The 20938-nt window shown below is 45.9% G+C and overlaps 1 protein-coding gene across 3 annotated transcripts; it reads left to right on the top strand.

Moving 5' to 3' along the window:
• The first annotated feature begins 4565 nt into the window (after nucleotides 1–4565).
• Calcoco1 (calcium binding and coiled-coil domain 1) lies at nucleotides 4566–20657 on the top strand. 3 transcript variants are annotated; one of them, XM_046436140.2, is made up of 16 exons: nucleotides 4566–4699; nucleotides 7018–7197; nucleotides 7526–7628; nucleotides 8496–8686; nucleotides 10240–10398; nucleotides 10784–10932; nucleotides 12593–12683; nucleotides 15429–15584; nucleotides 15793–16047; nucleotides 16520–16645; nucleotides 17103–17198; nucleotides 17571–17679; nucleotides 17872–18071; nucleotides 18548–18654; nucleotides 18887–18958; nucleotides 19631–20657. In XM_046436140.2, exons 2-16 carry the CDS (start codon nucleotides 7042–7044, stop codon nucleotides 19806–19808), a joined length of 2148 nt encoding a protein of 715 aa, XP_046292096.1. In that variant the 5' UTR covers nucleotides 4566–4699; nucleotides 7018–7041; the 3' UTR covers nucleotides 19809–20657. The 3 variants fall into 3 exon arrangements, with proteins under 3 accessions (XP_046292096.1, XP_046292097.1, XP_058432255.1); XM_046436141.2 differs by lacking the exon at nucleotides 18887–18958; XM_058576272.1 differs by lacking the exons at nucleotides 18548–18654; nucleotides 18887–18958; nucleotides 19631–20657 and adding an exon at nucleotides 18202–18540.
• Nucleotides 20658–20938: the final 281 nt, after the last annotated feature.

Below are 20938 nucleotides of genomic sequence, written 5' to 3'. Positions count from 1 at the left end.
TCATTTTTCAGCAACTCCTTTTACAGTTCCTGAGAGCCCTTCAAATATTATTCCAGGCTGGGAGGCCGAGGCAGAAAGATCATAAGATCAGGGACAGCCTAGGCAACTTGATAAAACTGTCTCAAAATGAACATTTTTTAAAACAAGGGGGCTGGGGATACAGCTCAGTGGTAAAGGGCCCCTGGGTTCAATCCCTAATACTGAAAAAATAAATGTCAGTTTTCCTCAACTCTAAAAAAAAAAGACAGCCCCCAAATCTTTCAAACTCACTCAGAAATATTTGATCCCTATAACTTTCATCTTTCACAGGATTATTTTTTTAAAATTTTTCTTTTTAGTTATAGATGCCTTTATTTCATTTGTTTATTTTTATGTGGTGCTAAGGATAGAACCCAGTGCCTCACACCTGCTAGGCGAGCACTCTGCCACTGAGCTACAGCCCCAGCCCTCACAGGATTATTCTTCTGCTCAAAAATCATTAGTGACTAACTTCCCATTCTGATGAGAATTAAGTTCAAACCTCAAAAAAAAAAAAAAGAAAGAAAGAAAAAAGAAAAACATCGAATTGTGTATTTATTTATTTTTATGTGGTGCTGAGGATTGAACCCAGTGCCTCACACATGCTAGGCAAGCACTCAACCACTGAACCACAACCCCATCCCCAAGTTCAAACCTTTGAACTTGATAAATTTATTAAGAAAACACCACCTGCTGTAAAAATAAGCCCCAAATTTAGAAATTGATATATTGGTCAAGTGAAGTACAAAATAATGACCCTGAGGAGTGGGCAGTTCTGTGCCTGGTGAGGATTCAAGAACCATGTCTCTTTTACCCACAGCACCACACCAAGGCCTTGTCCTGGCACATTGTAGGCAAGTGTTCTACCCCCTCAGCTGCATCCTCAGCCCTTTTAATTTTATTTTGGAACAGAGTCTTGCTAAGTTGCCCAGTCTAGCCTCGAACTTACAATCCTCCTGTCTAGCCCTCCTGGTTAACGGGCATGCACCATGCCCCCAGCTCAGCAGCTCTAACATCCTTAACATGTAGCTTTCAAGGTCACTGCACTTAAGATCATATGCATCAACCGCCCAAGCAAAGAACATGAGGGATTTCCCTCGAGAAGTTTCAGAGGCCAGATCTGGGAAGAGAAACACGTCAATGAAATGAGAAATTAGAAAATGTGGTGCAACTCTGTGTTAAAGAGAGAAACGGTTCTGAGAAACACCATAGCAGGCTCCACCTCACTTAGCATTTAAGATGCTCTTTAAGACTATTTAAGACTCTGGTTTAAACCTACCTTTCAAATTTTATCTGCCACTATCTAGCCAAGGCTATTAGTCAGCTTTGCTGCAATAAAATCCAACTCCAAATCTCGGTGACTTACAACAAAGATTCATCTCCGATTTAGGTATATGTGGGCTGTGGGTAGGCTGCAGCTCTGCTCCATAGGTCTCATCCCAGGACCCAGGCAGAAATAGAAAACTTCATGTGCAATATGCCCATTCTCGTGGCAGAGAAAAAAAGAAGAAACTCGGGTGCTTGACTGTAACATGAGTCACATCTGCTCCATTCCATCTGCCAAGACATGAAACATGACCAAGCCCAAAGTCAACGAAATGAGGCATATTACTCCTTCACAAGAGATACTGTAAGTCACACGGCAGTGGGCAGAGGAGAGAGGACATAACTCCAAACAATATCAATCTACTACAACTGACATCTTCCATATAGAGTACATGGCAGACATTACTAATTAGTCCCAGCACTCTTTCTTTTTCTTTTCTTTTTTTTTAATTGTATTTGGACACAATACTTTATTTCATTTATTTTTATGTGGTACTGAGGATTGAACCCAGTGCCTCACCCATGCTAGGCAAGCGCTCTACCACTGAGCCACTACCCCAGCCCCAGCACTCTTTCTTCAGAGTTCTCCTCAATACAGCCATTACCAATAATTTGAGTTTTTTTAAAGAACTAAAATTAGAGCTGTGGCTGTGGCTCAGCAGTAAAGTGCTCATCTAGCATATGCAAGGCCCTGGGTTCAATCCTCAGCACCACATAAAAATAAATAAATAAAATAAAGGTATTATGTCCAACCACAATTTTAATATTTAAAAAATAAATATTAAAATAAAAGAATTAAAATTAATTTTCTATGGGCTGGGGTTGTAGCTCAGTGTAGAGTGCTCGCCTCGCATGTGGAAGGCAGTAGGTTCAATCCTCAGCACCACATAAAACTAAAATAAAGGTATTGTGTCCATCTACAACAAAAAAATTATTTTTAAAAAATATGCTAATTTATGCTCCTCTCTAGACTACGATAAACACTATCCATTCCCATTTCTGAATCTTTGCTTCAACTTAGAATAAGGTTGCCCTTTTTTTTAATGTTTATTTAGTTGGACACAACACCTTTATTTCACTTATTTATTTTTATGTGGTGCTGAGGCTCGAACCCTGGGTCTCCCATGTGCGAGGCGAGCGCTCTACCGCTGAGCCACAACCCTAGCCCAAGTTTGCCCTTTCCAGTCCTTAATCTTGCCAAACTATCCAAATCCAATCTGTCCTTCATATATCTATATTTTATATTCATTCTTTCAATAAGATTTATTGACTACCTAGCAAGGTACTTGACACATATTTGTTAGATAAATCTGTTTCACATTACCTGTGCCTTGCACTCAGCACACAAATGCTTAGTGAATACTTGTTGCCTGATTAACAGCACTGTTCTTAGAGCAATGGGAATTAACAACACATACCAACCAGGTGTGGTGGCATGTGCCTGTAATCACAGCTACTTAGGAGGGCGAGGCGACAGGATCACAAATTCAAGGTCAGCCTCAGGAACTTTGGCAGACCCTATATCAAAATAAAAGTAAAAGAGCTGGGGAAGTAGCTCAATGGTAGAGCTTGCCTAGCACATGAGAGGCCCTGGGTTCAATCCCAGCACCACAAATCAATCAATAAATAATAACACATACCAGAATTTCTTGGGTGTGAACATGGTACACTGACTACTTGTGCTTAAGTCCTGATTCTACCACTCAAGGCAAGTCACTTAACTGTCTGCACCTCAATTTCATCCTATGTAAAATGAGGATAACAATAGGGCCTACTATAAAATGAGGCTGATTAAACACATTGCAGGCATCCAAAAAATAGGTTACTATCATTTTAGCTCTGAGACTGAGGATTTCTGCATTTGTTTTTGGTTTTTGTCATTGTTGTTTGTTTTTTATAAGCCTTTACTTTGAGTGGAAAATGAAAACTATGAATCCGTTTGAGATGTGGGTCCTTGAACAGGCCCTACTCTTAGCCCACCACAGGACTTCAAGCCATCTCCTCATCCAGCAGCTTGCTCCCTAACTCGTAAATCTTGACTAATGACACAGACACGTCACCTTAATGCTTGTACAGCCCAGTAACCTATTAAGTGCTTGGAGATCTTCAGATGAAAGGCACCAAAGGGCAGGCACCAGATACCCTATTCAGTCATAAAAGGGAAAAAAAAAAAAAAAAAACTCGGGAAAGGCAGAAGTCCCATAAGTTAGTGCAGCAGAAAATTAAAGCAGGCAGCTAAGAAGAGAAAAATCAATCCTTAGACTGTAATCCCTTAACACAGAGACAGGGAGATAACTCTGAATGCCTCTGAATAAAGGCTTGTAGGAAGCGGACAGGGGGAAAGGATGCTCAAGTCTTTAATGCAACTTGAGGTGTGGGAGGAGTGTAAATCTTTCACTTCTTCCACAGAAAAGCAGAACAACGAACTGTATTGTTATCCTAATTAATTTAAGCCAGTTAAAATGCTTGGGCAAACAGGCCCCTATAAGTGGCTTGTTTGTGAGTGGTGACAGATCCTGAATTATACCAAGTTCCCTATTCAACATCATGTTTCTCATTCCACGGCTTCCACCACCACCTCAGGCAATACATCCTCTTCCTAGACCCAGGGGCCACTCTAGGGGAGCCCTGTCTGGGTGTGGGAGTTCTGTCAGCAACCCCTTAGCACAGCAACCCTCAAGTTACAAGAAAATGGTCAACAGTGTAGAACAAGATGTGTCCCTGAGGTTTGAGCAAAGAGAAAACTACTGCCACAATTTTGAATTTCTCGTGCCCTAAATGGTGACCAGCAGTGGTACAATGGCAACACCGAATAAGGATCAGGACAGTTTCAACTGTCGCGAGCTTTATTTTCTTCTCCTGTAAAGTGTGCATAACACTAGACCTATCTCACAGGTGGTTGTGAATACAGAAAGAGGAAGAAATCCCGGAGAGCATTCTTTCCACAGCACAGCAACAGGCAGAACGCATTAGAGCCGTAAATCCTTTCCCCAACACCTCCCTCCAGTTCGTGCTACAAACCAGAAGCCACCACTAGCGCAGCCTGTCCCTCCTGAGGAATTATGGGCCATGAAGTCTTTTGGTGGCCACACCCTCGTGGACCACCCCGGAAACGAGGACTACGCCTCCCAGAAGGCCGCGCGGAGGCCGCTGAGCCACGGCCCTCGGCTCCGCCCCCTTGAGCGCAGCATCCTGGGATGTGTAGTCCTAAAAGCAGCAAGCTTAGTTGCGAACCAGCCGCGGAAGAACCACATACTCCAGAAGTCCTCGCGTCCCCTCTCCCCCGCCCCTCCTGGAGTCGGAGTGCTGTTTTTGTTGTTGGTGAAAGGTGAGGGAACAGCTGATCGCCTGTGGGGTAAGAAACTTGGCCTAATTCGGGGGGTGGTCTTACGGTGGGGGGGCGTCACCCCACTTTCCAGCCTGTGAAAGGATAATCCAAGGGAACTGTAGAGGCGGATGCGGGAGCGTTTGGATTTTAATACTTTACGTACTGGAGAAGCCACCCCCACGTTTTGGGTGTTCTTGGTTTCAAGGGGCCCCTGAGCAAGGGGTCCCCCTCATTGTCCTCAGTCTCTTCTTGGGCCTTCTTTATAAAGCTTGATACATTTACGGAGGGTTTGAGGGGGGCGAAATTTTTACTTATTCTCTTCCAAACAAGGTTTGACCCTCACAAACCCCACTCTCACCCCAATCCAAAGGCCTTCACTACGCAGAATCTCCAAGGGGAAAAACTTCCAAGTTGTGAAACGTCAAGGCATTCTAGAGCCCTAAAGAGTGGAGGGATCGCGCGCACCCACACACACACACTGACACCCATACCCATGTGAACATCGGAATCTAACCACATATACTTTGGGTGCCCAGAACTTTTCAGACAGGAAGAATGTTTGCAGCTGTTATGAATCTTCTTTGTGGGGAGTATTTAGGGGTTCCTCAGGCGTAGATCTTTCGAAACAATTTACACTCCCCCTCCCCCCAGGAAGTAATATATTTGGAGAAAATATGGATTAGTTTTAACCAGGGATTTTTTGAAAAATCCAAGCTGTATTCAATCTCTATTTTAGAGGAAGAATGTACACCTTTTTGTATTGCTGACCCACCTTTTCTTCTCCACTGAGTTTCTGTTTTCAGTCTGATGTGGGTTTGTGGTGTTTGGGACATGCACATGACCAGTAGTGATGGCTAATTGAACACATCAGCTGCAACTGACCCGAGGCAGATTAGTGGGCTGGAGAGAAGAGGCATGGCTCACAGCCTTTGGTTGAGGAGTTCCCTGGATTGTTATTATTGTCAGCTTTCCTCACCCCACCCCCATATTTTCTAATTAACTCTCCCCAGCTACTTGGAACATCCCTTCTTCCAAACCCCATCCCATAGCATGTCTTCAACTACCAAGGTAGATAGATGACAGGTTCAAGCACTTAGCACTGCATCTAAGAGGAGCAGAGAGAAAATGGAGAAGGAAATGTTATAACTGGGTTAACATCCAGTCAGACCAGTAGGTATCCAGTCCTGTTTCAGGCAAGGTCTTCTTGCAGACAAGAAGAATGATAGGTTCTTTTTAACTATCTCTTCCTTTTCTTAACACTAAATATACATTTCCCTTTCTCAAGGCCCCTTGCTTCCCACTCTCCAGCCTGTCCCCTGTCCAGGGGTGAGGCTTTCCTGGCTCCAGGCCCCCACATTCCATCTCCCCACACTACCACGTTCCTGCTGAGTGTTTCACTCCACCCTTGAAGCTGCCGCCTCCAGAATTCTTGACTTCCTGGAATAATGAAGTTAAGGGACAGAACCTGTCTTTCCTTGTATCCTCCCCTTGCCAGTGTTTCTTGGATGAGAAGAAGCCTTCTGCTTCCCTAGAATTTACTGGGGTAGAAATCTCAGGAAGGGGAATGGACTGAGAGCTCGGGGGCCAGGCCCAAACTGTTGGTTCCTTATAACCTCCAGCCATATTCCAGTTCTAAAGACTCAATTATTTCTTTCAGAGATTAATTGCTGCTTTCAGGTGTCATAATTCATTCCTGGGTAAAGTTGGGTCAACAAGCTCAGAAGTAATTGAAGAGACCAGAATGAGAAGGCCCCATACCTCAGTTGGATTTTGAGTTCAAGAGCCAGAGTTGTGGGAATGGGATGGGGAAATGGAGACTGAATAATCTGGAATTCTGAAGGAAGTTAATTAAGAGTCAAAAAGAAGGGACTGATAGGGAGCAAAGCCTGGGATACTGAGACTTGGTCAATGAGGCAGTGAAAAGGGAGTAAAAATTATAGACAACTGAATACTAGGAAGTGCCTATGAGAACAGAGGGTACATCATGACTCCAGGGTGGGGACTGACTTGCAAGGCCAGACCTATGTTCTAGAGATTAAGAGTTATACCTTTAGGGCTGGGGTTGTGGCTCAGCAGTAGAGCGCTTGCCTAGCAAGTGCGGGACCCTGAGTTCGATCCTCAGCACCACATCAAAATAAAATAAAGATATTGTGCCCATCTACAACTAAAAAATAAAATATTTTTTAAAAAAGAGTTATACCTTTAAAAAGTCCCATAACCCTCAGGGGCTGGAAACCAGGTATACCCTCATCTCCAGGTATAGTGACAGGGTTGTGGCTGGGTATGGATAGAGCTGGGGTGATGGGAGTAGAGTGGAGAGACTTTTTCAACTCTTTATTTCATAGGAGAGCAGATATCTTGAGGGCAGAATGGAAGAATCATCACTAAGCCGGACACTGTCCCGGGGAGGAGTCAACTTTCTGAATGTTGCCCGGACCTACATCCCCAACACCAAGGTGGAATGTCACTATACCCTCCCACCAGGCACCATGCCCAGTGCCAGTGACTGGATTGGCATTTTCAAGGTAACTCTGAAACCCCTCTTGTCTCAGGTTTATGGGACATGGGTTGATTAGAATAAGGGAAATGACTAGGTTCTTGGATTCCTTATGTTGATAGGGAAGAAGAGAGAAAGATGTCACCAATGATAGAGGTCATCTTCTCAGCAAACTCACCTTCTCTCCATCTTAGCCTTGTTCTCTCCTTACACAGTAGTGTCCCCCCACTTTCCCTATCTCTTATTATCTTTGACATTGTAACACCACCTACACCCTGTTCCATCCCTCAGCCCCTCCACCATCCTTAGATGGTAGTTCCATTGCTACACCCCTTTCCCATCTTGGACTTTCACAGGTCGAGGCTGCCTGTGTTCGGGATTACCACACGTTTGTGTGGTCTTCAGTGCCTGATAGTACCACTGATGGTTCTCCTATCCATGCCAGTGTTCAATTCCAAGGTATAAGGGAAGATGGAAAACTGGGAGGGTAGAGCCAAAAAGAAGTTGGGATAAGGGTTCCGGGCTCAGAAATGTAAAAGGCACAGAGGATAAGGAAAAGTGAATGCTATAATACGAATATGAGCTATACGCAGTGGCCCATGCCTGTAGTCCCAGCTACTCAAGAGTCAAGGCGGGAGAACCACTTGAGCCCAAGAGTTCGAGGCCAGCCCAGGCAACATAGTAAGACCCCCAACTCAAAAAGAAAAGAAAAAAAATACTCTAATGAGAATATATGTTACAGAGCTCTCAGAATAGACTTAGAGACAGGGACTTAGAGACAGAAGGATCTTTAGAGGGCATCTGATGCCACCACCTACCCAAAGAAGGAACTCCCCTTATGGAACTAGCGGGTGAAAAGAAGGTGAAGTAGCATCATGTATTGAGCGGAGGGTAGTCATAAGATTCTGAAAGTCCTAGATTCAAATCTTAGCTCTGTTACTTACAGGCTGTTGGGCCTTGGACAAATTACTTACCTCTTTGTTTCTGTTATATTAACAGTAAATGGGGATGCCAGGCTTGTAGGCACAATATGAAGATTTAAGGTAAAACTGTTAGTGCAGTGTTTAGTACAAGGTGGGCACTCAATACATGGCAGCTAGCATTATGATGATGATTACAGGGGGCAGTGGGCTTGGGAAAGAGGAAGGAGAGTGTCCAAGGAACAGAAATAATCTGTGGGAGGAGAGAGATGGTATATGGGCTAGGGAGCAAGGGTCTGGAGCCAAGAACAATAGAAAATGTGGTACATTAAATGAGGAAAGGACCTGCAGAGCACTTGACATCCTGGATCATACTGGGGTTCTGGGTCCACTCTTTTTCCCACAGCCAGCTACCTGCCCAAACCAGGAGCACAGCTCTACCAGTTCCGATATGTGAACCGCCAGGGCCGGGTGTGTGGTCAGAGCCCTCCCTTCCAGTTCCGAGAGCCAAGGCCCATGGATGAGCTGGTGACCCTGGAGGAGGCTGATGGAGGCTCTGACATCCTGCTGGTTGTCCCCAAGGCCACCGTGCTTCAAGTGAGAAAAGAGCAATAGACTTGCTTGTGGGCAAGGGAGGGGAAGAGAACATTGTAAGGGGCCCTTCCCACTTCCCTCTCCCCTCATTTATGGCCTCAACTAAAGATCTCACCGAGTTTTACTGTCAAGAAAGTTTCAACCTTGCTAGGTACATATGTAGCTCAGTGGACAGTTTCAACCTTGTCATAGACATGGACTTGTGAATCAGGAAAGCAAGCCACTCACAGGCCATGTGACTCACAATTTCGTAAGAATTTTTTGAGACTTCCTTCTGTGAGCACTACATCCTGCCCTAGGCCCTAGAGGAAAATCCAAAGGGTAGATGAGGCCTGTCTCCTGGGCAGGTGAGCAGGCAGAGCATATAGGAGTACCCAGACCTCTCCCATCCAGTACCACAGGCGCTGACCATGTTCTTGGTACTTTGAATGTGATGACTCCAAGTTGAGATATAATCTATTTTTTAGTATTTAAAAAAAAGGACTGTGAAATATCCCAATAATTTTTATACTGATTACATGTCAAAATGATAATATTTTAGACCAGATTAGATAACATTATAAAATTAATTTTACATTTACTTTTACATTTACACTTACTTACTTTTTTAAGTGACTAGTGGAAAATTTAAACATACATGTGGCTTATATCATATTCCCAGTGGGCCAAATAGAGAAGAATTAGGGAGCAGAGGCAGATATTATCCAGAAAGCATTCCTGAAGGAAAGCAAAGGCCAGGGCAAGGTGGGAGCACATTTGTTCCCCAGATGAGAGGAAAGGGCCGAGGAGGCTCAGAAGGTGAGAGTGGATAGCTTTTCTGTGATTTAGACAAATTCCTGCCCTCTAGAATCCCAAGTCTAATAAATAAATAGAATCAAACCAAGAATAGAAAGATGGTCACACCTCACCTAGGTCAGAGATGTGTGAGCTCCTACTTGGTGTTCTGTTTTCACAATCATTACTCTTATTTTAAGCCTCACAACAACCTAGATTAAGGGGTCACATCACAGATGAAGATGCAGAGGCTCAGAGGAGTTCAATAATTTGTTTTAATATACCTATTAAAAATTGTATTGGAGAGGGGCTGGAGTTGTAGTTCAGTGGCAGAGGCTTTCCTGGCACATGTGAGGCACTGGGTTCAATTCTCAGCACTGTATATAAATTAAAAAAAATAATAAAGTCCATCAACAACTGAAAAAATATTTTTAAAAACATTGTACTGGAGATTTGACCCAAGTGTTTCCAAGTCTAGAACAGATTGGGTAAACTTAGGAGACCTCCCTGCTCTTGTCTGTGCCTCAGGCCAGACATGGGATTTTTGCGGCTGCTGGGTGAAGAAGGTACCAGACCTGGGGTGGGAAGGTAAGAGGGGTGGCAGAAGAGTGCCGACTGGTGTGTCTGAGTAGGTGGTGGACAGGGACTCTGCAGCCTCACCTGATCACCCCTTCATGGCTCATATTGCCATGACTTCCCAACCCTGAAGTGCATCTGGGGAGTGATGGGGCCTTATAATGGGTGCTTTGCAGATACACCCTCTTCTCATTCTGCCCCCGTAGAACCAACTGGATGAGAGCCAGCAAGAACGGAATGACCTGATGCAGCTGAAGTTGCAGCTGGAGGGGCAGGTGGCAGAGCTGAGGAGCAGAGTGCAACAGCTTGACACGGCTTTGGTGACTGCCAGGCAGGAGCATGCAGAGCTGACAGAGCAGTACAAGGTGGGAGTTGGGCCTGGTCAAGGGCTGGGCTTGGCTGCTCACCCAGCATCTGAAATTGGAACCCAGTAACACGAGGGAAGGAGATGTTGGTGGGCTTTAAAAATGGTTCTGACATCAAGAAAATAGACTTAAGGCTAACAGGTGGGTTTAAACTGAAATACAAAAGATATGTCCCAAATTTGTAGTAAGACTTGGTTCTCTGACCATGGGGATGTAAGATGGGCCAGCTGTCTTCCCAGGTGAGGGAATGTCCTGGGCAGGCTTTTCAGGGAAGGCAGTGGATGGGAGGGAGTTTAACATATGTGTGCTCCTCCTAATTCTTTGTCTTTTTCTTTGAGAGATGAGTCTCAACCTCCCTCTTCTTCTGTGGGACCTTTAATTCCAGGGGCTTTCCCGGTCCCATGGGGAGCTCACAGAAGAGAGGGACATCCTGAGCCGTCAACAGGGAGACCATGTGGCACGCATCCTAGAGCTGGAAGATGACATTCAGACCATCAGTGAGAAAGTGCTGACAAAGGAGGTGGAGCTGGACAGGTTAGGGGACTTTCTGCCCCTTTTTATGCCCTTTATTTCCTGGGACCCCCACCCTCTAGCCTCCTATTGCAGGCAGACAAATCTCTGTCTCACCTTATTTCTCTGTCTCTTCTCAACATCACTCAGAGTATTTCAACTACCATCAGTGTTTCTACCTAGCTCTTTTTCATCTTTCCAAATGCTATTCAGTATTCATTATTTTCAGAAATAATTATGATTACCATTTATTGTGCAGCCAAAGCTCAGCAAGACCTAGGAGTGGAGGATTTGGAAGAAGAGAATGGGTAGAATAGTCAATGCAAGATAAGAAAGGATGGATTTCAAATTTTACCACAGGAAAGATAGGATTAGACTCTGTTTTCACTTAAGAAATTCTAGAGCTAGTGATCCAGGAATCTGGGTCTCTCCCTTGAAAAAAAGTATAAATCTTAGGGGCTTGGGGATTTAGCTCAGTAGCAGAGCATTTGCCTAGCATGAGCAAGGCCCTGAGTTTGTTTCTCAGCCCTGAAGAAAGAAAAAATCATAGAATATTAGCATTGAGAGTAATGTAAGGTATATTAGAGGAGGTCGTTCTGAAGAGACAGCCTCTTTCAATTTTGGACAGCTGACACTTTAGTCTTAAGTATAGGACCAAACTCTACCTTGATGTACCTTACCAATGGGTCCTGGGTTAGATCTTTGGAGCTATAAAGAATAAATGTTTCTTCTCTCAGAAAACTGTTATTTCTACCAAATAGCATAAATATTGACTATTTTCCATGTTTGTCCTTTAAATTTTTACCAGGTTAAATTCTCCAATTCTTTCATTGATCAAATATACTAATTTTCTTTCAGTACTGGTAGATTTGATATTTTTAAAAACTCTTTAAAGGAAAAAGTTCTTCTGCCCAAGGCCCAGAATAAAAAGTGAGTTGATATAAGAGGCTTCTTTAGGATACACTAGTATTGCCTTTAGGAGACACTCGATGTATATGTTCTCAGGGACTATCTGGACCAGGGGTCAGCAGACTATGACCCACATGCCAAATCTAGTTTATCACCTGGTTTTGTACAGCCCATAAGTAAGAATGGGTTTTTAGATGTTTTATTGGTTGAAGAATAGATTAAAATAATAATAATATTTTGTGATATGAAAATTACATGAAATTCAAATCCCAGTGTTCATAAGTGAAGCTTTATTATAATACCTGCTTATTTACTTACTGTATACGATGGCTGCTTTCACAGACAGTGGCAGAGTTGAGTAATTATTACAGGGACCACATGGCCTGCAAAGCTTCAAATAGTTACTCTCAGGCCCTTTATCAAAAAAGTCTGCCAACTTCTAATCTAGAACAAAAGTTTATAAACAATAGTGACTGCTCTTGATCTAGAAAAAAAACTGGATTCTAGTCTTTCAATTGAGTAAAAATAGGGAGCCTTCAGCAGAACATTCCTTAAAAGTGATAACTTAAAAAGAAAAGAAAATGGTTACATTTCTCAGTTTTGCTCAAGAACCAGATATCTTGAGTTCTTGGGACTTGGAATTGGGTCCTTTTGTTGGGGGACTTGAGCATCTGGAGCCAAATGGAGCAGGAACACTAGAAGAAGAGCACAGGACAGAAGTCTGGGTCCTTCTCTGGATGACCTTTTGATCTGACATGTCATTCCCCACTCACAGGGTCAGAGACGCAGTTAAGGCCCTGACTCGGGAACAAGAGAAGCTCCTGGGGCAGCTGAAGGAAGTCCAAGCAGACAAGGAGCAAAACGAGGTAAGCACGGGCTCAGAGCTGGTGTGCTTTCTCAGCTGTTCATGGAGCCCTTTCTGAGTGCTGGGACAAAAATGTGAAGAAGACCCTGTGGGCACTCTATTTCAGAACATAGTACCACACCCAGATTGAAATCAGTGAAAGTGGAATATAAGGAATGTCACAAGGGAAATCTAATACAGTATTATGGGACTCCAAAGAGTTGGATGAGAGCATATCTTAGAAACATTAGAAAAGGCTGTTAAAAGGAACTCATGAACAACTAGACTCCTGCTTCAAATATTATTGGCTGTAGAGCCCCATCTTCCCCATCCCCAATGAAGTTTTACATCTTATATAGAACCTCACTAAATAAATAAAAGCAATATTTTATTACTATAAATTTATTTCTTATGAATTTAAACATAAACATTAATTTATAAGGTAATGAAAGCAATTAAGTAAATTTGATGGATACCAAACTTTGAAATTAAGGATTATGGATGACTGTTCTGTCAGCCTTAGCAGCTAATGCATTCCTATATTCTGTTTGGATTGTACAACATTGAGAACACCTTGAGTCACCACACAAGTAGGTGCAAGCGGTAACAGTTTTTGAACTGTTCATCTTACAGTCTCAGTTTACTCTTCACTTCAATAGAAAATACAATAGAAATTTTATTCTGAGGTTTGCACAAAAATGAATTAACCTAGAAACACAAATTGATGGATTGGTGATCTTCTTCAGTATGTCAACTTGTGAGTCTATGTGCTATTTTTAAACATAATTTTCAAAAAAGTTAGAACAATTTGGGGCTGGAATCTAATTTGGGTAGAATGCTTATATAGCATGTACCAGGCCTTGCATTTCATCCCAGCACTGAAAATAATAATAATAATAATAACAAGTTCAGGACTAGGGTTATGGCTCAACGGTAGAGTGCTCGCCTAACACATGCAAGGCCCTGGATTTGATCCTCAGCACCACATATAAATAAATAAAGGTATTGTGTCCAACTACAACTAAAAAAATAAATAAATATTTAAAAAATAATAATAACAAGTTCAAATCAAATATTTGCAGAACCCCTCAATTGCTTCCTCAGAATTTTGGACTTCTATAGAGTATGGTTTGAAAACTCTTTGCTCAGAAGTGAGGAATGGGTAGAATTTGAGTAGACAGAAAGGGAGGCTGCTTTAAGAATAGGGAGAGCTAGAAGCAAAGGCTTAGAGACCAGAATACATATTCAGAGCAGGTGAATGTGTGAGTGAAGAGTCTGAGACAAGGCTTAGGTCAGATTGTAGAGGATCTTGACTTAATTCTTTAAGCAGTGAGAAGCATTGGTAGTTTTCAAGCAGGGATGATATGTACTTAAAGAATTATATTTAAAGAAGTTTAATCTGAAAATGGGCACGGTGGCGCACACCTGTATTCCCAGCAACTCGGGAGGCTGAGACAGGAGGATTGCGAATTCAAAGCCCACCTCAGCAATGGTGAGGTGCTAAGCAACTCAGTGAGGCCCTGACTCTAAATAAAATACAAAATAGGGCTGGGGATGTGGCTCAGTGGTCAAGTACCCCTGAGTTCAATCCCTGGTACCCCCCAAGAAAAGTTTAATTTGGTTGCCTTGTGAAAAATAAACTAGTTATTGAGGTTATTCAGTCAACCAAGCAAAAAATGACTAGAGCCTAAGCTAATATGGTTGCAACAGTAATAAAAAAAGAAAGCAAGGCTGGTGGCACATGCCTATAATCCCAATGATTCAGGAGGCTGAGGCAGGAGGATCACAAGTTTAAGGCCAGCCTCAGCAATTGAGCAAGGCTTTGAGCAATTTAGTGAGACCCTGACTCAAAATAAAAAATTAAAAGGGCTGGGGATGTGGCTCAGTGTAAAGCATCCCAGGGTTTAAAAAAGTAATTAATGAATTAAATTTTTAAAAAAGAATAGGGCACAGTGTCACTTGCCTGTAATCTCAGACTCAGGAGGATCACAAATTCAAGGCCAGCCTTAGCAACTTAGCAAGACAGCCTCAAAATTAAAAATAAAAATGGCTGGGGAAATATCTCAGTGGTAAAATAGAAGATGGAGAAGCAATAGGCTTTTTGGTAGGCAACTAGAGAGAACAGAACCATGTGTGGCACCAAGGTATCTAGCCTGGGTGGCTTGGGAGCTAGTTTGTTACTGAGAGTAAGAGTAGAAAAGACTAGGGTGAGTGGTAGAATATGTTGAGTTTGAGGGGCTGGCAGGACATTCAGACTGGGTTTTGATTTAAGTCAAAAAGCAGGGCTGGGTGCATTGGCACACACCTGTGATCCTAATGACTTAGGAGGCCGAGGCAGGAGGAACAAGGCCAGCCTCAGGAATCTAGTGAGACCCTGTCTCAAAATAAAAAGTTTTGGGAACATAGCTCATGATAGAGCACTTGCCTAGCATGTTTGGGCCCTGGGTTTAGTCACCAGTAACACACGTGCATATGCACATGTGCATACACACACACAACGTAAAATGGGAAAGCAGAAGTGAGATGTGAGACATCCACATTGAAGACCCCAGGTTGTGATGTTGGAAATCCTTGTTTGGGAGTTGGATGTTCAAGTTCAAGTTCTTACAAGTTGAGAATCAAGTAGGGCTAGGAAGAGATGAGCATTTGAGTTTGTATTAAGTCTAAGAAATGGAACCTTCTCCTCTATTACAGTGACAGAGGTCACCCTCTCCATGTTCACTCCAACACTTAGACCCCTTTTCTTACCTCTTCCCACTTCCATCAGGCTGAGCTCCAAATGACACAACAGGAGAACCACCGCTTAAATGTGGAGCTGCAGGAGGCCAAGGGCCGGCAAGAAGAGCAGAGTGCTCAGGCCCAGAGACTGAAGGACAAGTTGGCCCAAATGAAGGACACCTTAGGCCAGGCCCAGCAGCGAGTGGTAAGTGAAGACCCCCAGGCAATAGGAAGCAGTTTATGTTTAAAAAGCTAGTTGTAGAAAAGTCTGGTGGCCAGAGACAAGGGGAAGAGATACAGCTAAAGACTAAACAACACAGTCCTAGGCCCTAATGCCAGGAGTGGGGAGTGGGGACCTGGTTCATAAATGTTTCCAAGGGAACTCTGACCTCCATCTCTTTCTTTCTCCTGAGGCTGAGCTGGAACCCCTGAAGGAGCAGCTTCGAGGAGCCCAGGAGCTTGCAGCCTCAAGCCAGCAGAAGGCTGCCCTTCTTGGGGAGGAGTTGGCCAGTGCAGCAGGAGCCAGGGACCGCACCATAGCGGAATTACACCGCAGCCGCCTGGAAGTGGCTGAAGTCACCGGCAGGCTGGCTGAGCTCAGTCTGCACCTGAAGGAGGAAAAATGCCAGTGGAGCAAGGAGCGGGCAGGGTTGCTGCAAAGTGTGGAGGTAGAAGGGCAGGGGGACCTGGCAGTCTCATGGCTACTGCCCCCACCTCTATGGGGACTCCTACATATGGGCAGGCCCTCTGGGAGAATCTAAGAATACCTAGGGACGAGGAGGGGCTTGGAGGAAGGTGGAGATACACTGCTTTCTAGGCATGATCCACACCAGGGTATCCCAATCCCCATCACCATAGCACCTTCCTTAGTTATCTTCCTTGGTTATCTTCCTTGGTACAGAAACATTACTGTCGTAGGTACCAGGCCCTGACATAATGTCCATTCCCAGTCAGCACAGCACCTTGCTATCATGTCCTTATCCTTCATCAGGGGGTATAGGAAATGAGGAAGGTAAGAAGGGAAAGTGGCTCAACCATTCCATTCAACAAAAGAAGGGACATGGTGAGAGATGATGCTGTTGCCAGTGGTGTCCCTTTTCCTTCATGACTTCACCTCCCATTCCTTTGACCATCTCCCAGGCAGAGAAGGACAAGATCCTGAAGCTTAGCGCAGAGATCCTTCGGCTGGAAAAGGCAGTTCAGGAGGAGAGGACCCAGAACCAAGTGTTCAAGGCTGAACTGGCCCGGGAAAAGGATTCTAGCCTGGTGAGGCACCTGACCTCCATGAGCCCCATCTGTGTCCTCCTGAGGCATTTGTGCTCCTTCACTGTCCTGAGTGTGGGCTCAGACATGCCAGGTGCATGCTTCTTTGTTAGGTGGCACCTCAATTGCACACCTCCCAGCCCTTCTTGGTTTGAATATGCAATATCTGCTCTTGGCCCATATCTGGGCCTATAAAGGGTGACTTAGGAGAATTATAGAGTGCTCCCCTGGTATGACCAAGGCCTCTATACCCCAGACTAGGACAATCTTCTATGTCCACACTCAAGAAGCAGAGACTGAGACTCTGTGGCCAGAACAAAGATCTCATAGAGGAAGAGCACTGTGTGTGTCAGAGCAGAGGTGGGGGAGACCTGGTTCTAGATTGTTGATCCAGATCCCAGAGCCCAAGTTCTTGGATTCACATTCTAGGTCCAGGTTCCATCTGGCCCTTTACCCTCAGGTGCAGTTGTCAGAGAGTAAGCGCGAGTTGACAGAGCTGCGGTCCGCCCTGCGTGTGCTCCAGAAAGAAAAAGAGCAGTTGCAGGTAGAAAAGCAGGTGAGAACCAGAACTCAGCCTCCTGGGTGCCAGATCTGAAGATGTGGGGGCTTGAAATTCTGAATTTTCTTGTCAATTCTTGGCTTAGAAACTGGAATCTCTAAGAGGGCCCAGAGGCTAGAAAGGAGACCCAGGCTCCTCTTATTAAATGACTTGGCAGGGCAGGGGAGAATCACCGGGAGAAGAGAGGGATGTCAGGGTAAAGGAAATGTCCTGGGAAAGGAAATCTAACCTATGTTCCCCTACCTATGGTGAAGGCGCCTCATCCTGAGGAGGGAGGAGTTCATCTTGGAGCCAGCAGAGGCCATTTAGGCCATTAAGATCAGCATCTTCCCAGCCTCAAGCACCTGTCTCTTTCCTCCCCAACTCCAGGAACTGCTAGAGTACATGAGAAAGCTGGAGGCCCGCCTGGAGAAGGTGGCAGATGAGAAGTGGAATGAGGATGCTGCCACAGAGGATGAGGAGACCACTGCGGGGCTGAGTCTGTATACTCCCGATCTTGTGACACCTCTTCCCACTCCTCCTCCCCTTGTTGAGGAAGGAAGTGCCTTCTTCCTTCCCAGGCCCTGGCCCCTATTTAGTGTAACTATCTCCCTCATCCAGAGGAGATCAAGCTGATCTAGTCCTTTAGCAATGCATCCTTCTTTTTCTCTGCCTGTCTCTTTTCCTATAGGCTGCCCAGTGCCTCTCACAGACTCAGAGGATGAGTCCCCAGAAGACATGAGGCTCCCGCCCTATGGCCTGTGTGAGCGTGGAGACCCAAGCTCTTCTCCTGCTGGGCCCCGAGAGGCTTCTCGCCTGGTTGTCATCAGCCAGCCGGCTCCCATTGCTCCCCACCTCTCAGGGCCAGCTGAGGACAGTAGCTCTGACTCGGTGAGCAGTAAGGGGAGCCTGAGCTGAAGCAGTAAGAAGTGGGTAGGGCCACATACACCCAGGAGTCCCAGCCTCCACAGCAGGAAGTCTGTGCCATAGGGCACTCTCTTTTATGTTTTTGTTTTTGCAGAGCCGAGGAGGAACCCAGGGCCTGTTGCTTGCTAGGCAAGCACTCTACCACTGAGCTCCATCCCCAGCCTCCAGGGCTCTCTTTTGTTCTCAGGGGAGAAGAGGCAGACACAGCCTCTTTTCAAGGCCACCAACGGATACCACCCCAAAACCCAGTCCAGCCCAGTCCTCACTTCCAGCCCCTGCTGCTCTTAACCACCTGCTCCCATCAAAATGCCTCTCCTGCCTTTCTCTTCCTACAGCCCTCTGCCCACTGTCCCATCCTTCTCTTCCCTGATCTGTCCCCATGTGCTGCTCCCCCACCTTGGACACCACCCCAAACCCTATCCTATCTCTTTGGTCCCCAGGAGGCTGAGGACGAAAAATCAGTCCTGATGGCCGCTGTGCAGAGTGGGGGTGAGGAGGCCAACCTGCTGCTTCCTGAACTGGGCAGTGCCTTCTATGACATGGCCAGGTGAGTGCAGAAGAGGAAGACATAGGGGAGAGGGGACAAAGTTAGTGGGAAAGAGCATCCATGTGAATAGTCACCATGCCCTGCTTCAACCTTCCCTTCTTGGCCTCAGCCAAAAGGAGGAGATGCAGGTGTGGTTGACATAGAAAATCACCCAGTACTTCCAGGTAATCTCTCCCCTGCCTTAGCAATGCAGCCAGGGGCCTGCCTTTAACTGGCTTCTGTGTTGTTCTAGCACCATCTTCCGTGGAGCCCAAATTGCCCTGCATCCCCTCTCTCCTGCCCCTACCCCTTCCCCAACCACCAGGTAGGTACCTAGGCTCCTTGGGAGAGAAAGGGAGGTGATCAAGTTCCCCAGGGATTGGAGCAGTAAGGAAAGTGGGACCCAGCAGCTATTTGACTGAACCTGAGATGTTGTCCCTCTTCCCTGACTTCCCTGGGGAACTCTTTGGGAGGGGGACTCCCCAGGGATGTGAGGGGGGTTCAGGTGCCAAATTGCCCCCTTCTGCCTTCCCTTTTCTTCCCTGGGTCAGGAGGGCAGAGTGTGGGGAAGAAAGATTTTATCATCAAGCCCCCAGCTCTGCCTGGATATGAGATGGGCTCGGGGCAGGGAGGGGGTGACGCTGTCATCCTTCTCTGCTGGAGCAAGAAGATGAAGGACGATGTCAGCCTCATTTTCAGCCTCATTAGGCAGCAGACGGAGATGGAGGGAGGAGAGCAGGAGGTTGGGGGATGGGTCCTGCACTAGAGAGATCAGCGAGACCTCAAGAAAAGAGGCCATGGGGATCTGGAAAACTAAGGCTCCACTGTTGTGGGGAGGAAGCTGCCCTAGGAGAGGCTGGGACGGAAACAACCAGGATGCTGCGTGAGGAGCAGGATGATCTGGGCCAAGGCTTGGGGGTCCTGCTCCCTGAGGTCTGCAGGTCAAGGCGGCAGCAGAGTACACTAACCCTCTCCTTTTCCCTCTGTCCCTCTTTAGTGGCTTTACTGTGGGTCCCCTGTCAGAGGCCAGCACCGGGGGCCCTGCCACCCCCCCATGGAAGGAGTGCCCTATCTGTAAGGAGCGCTTCCCTGCTGAGAGTGACAAGGATGCCCTGGAGGACCACATGGATGGACACTTCTTTTTCAGCACCCAGGACCCTTTCACCTTTGAGTGATTCCCCCACTCTCTAGTATATGCACAGATATACACTTACACACACATGCACACACTCATGCACAGACACACACTTGGGTCTCATACCTGTTTTCCATCACACCAGTTTCCATAATATTCTGTTCCCTAAGAACTGCTCCACTGTGCCCTGTTTTCATCCCAAGCTTTCTAACTTCATCCTCTCCCACCTGGCCCTTTTGTCCCAGGCAGGGGTCCTTCTTGGAAGCAGTGGCTGCATTTATCCCCTGAAAGCGGTTTTAGAGGAACCAGGATGGAGAAGACCTTCCCCTCTGGGAATGGAATTGTCCACTGCTAGCCCCAGAGGCTCCTGGTATCTAGAGCCACCACACACAGGCTCCTACACACTCCCCTCTCTGTTGCCCCAAAGCCAATTCCTGTGGCGCCATACTTTCTCTTATTTGGGATTTATGTTTGCTTACCTGAGTTTTCTCTGGGGCCTGTATAGAGGCAGCAGTGTGGACATCATGACCTCTCTGGGTCTCAGCTTCAGTGGTTCCTCTTTCTGTTCCCCACTTGACTTCCACACCCCATCCCAGCCTTTCCCATAGCCTTAGATATTAAGTTTGGAGGTTCATTTTGTATTTTTAAGGATTCCTGTCTGTCTCCTGCCACCCCCAACCCCCCACATACACCCATATCCTTACATGGAAAGAAATAATGTATTTGTGCCTTCTGTGAGGGATGGGGGAACAAGTGATTCCAGGTGTCCTCATTTCCTGGCCTCTCCTCCTTCTCAAGGTCCCCCATAGCAATAAAAACTTCCTCCTCCCGCCATATCCCTCCCCTCTTATATGTAGTTTGGACAAATATATTTATATGATATGTGTAACCGTTGTCATAAAATGTGTGTTTAATAGGAGGTGTGACTAGAGCAAAGAGGGTCCAGGCCTGACTCCTAGACCCCGGGGGGTGTGGGGGAGAGGGGCACAGATAACTGCTGAGCAGTCATCTTCTCACTGTTCCTCCTAACAGGCTGGGGGCCGGGGGCTGGCACAGGAGGGAATAGCAGGTAGAAGAACTCTTGTCCCAAAAGGGGAGGTCTGTTTTGGATCACAGTGCAGCGGGGAGGAGGCAAACTAATGGGCCCTGCTCAGGGTGGAGCGTCCGGTG

The sequence above is a fragment of the Marmota monax genome, unplaced genomic scaffold, assembly GCF_021218885.2.
Source record: "Marmota monax isolate L192 unplaced genomic scaffold, Marmota_monax_Labrador192_F-V1.1 WCK01_AAM20220418_F8-fsc00012, whole genome shotgun sequence".
Classification (NCBI taxonomy): Eukaryota; Metazoa; Chordata; class Mammalia; order Rodentia; family Sciuridae; genus Marmota; species Marmota monax.
The sequence above is the reverse complement of the archived record's forward strand: the minus strand, read 5'-3'. Positions and strand labels throughout refer to the sequence as shown.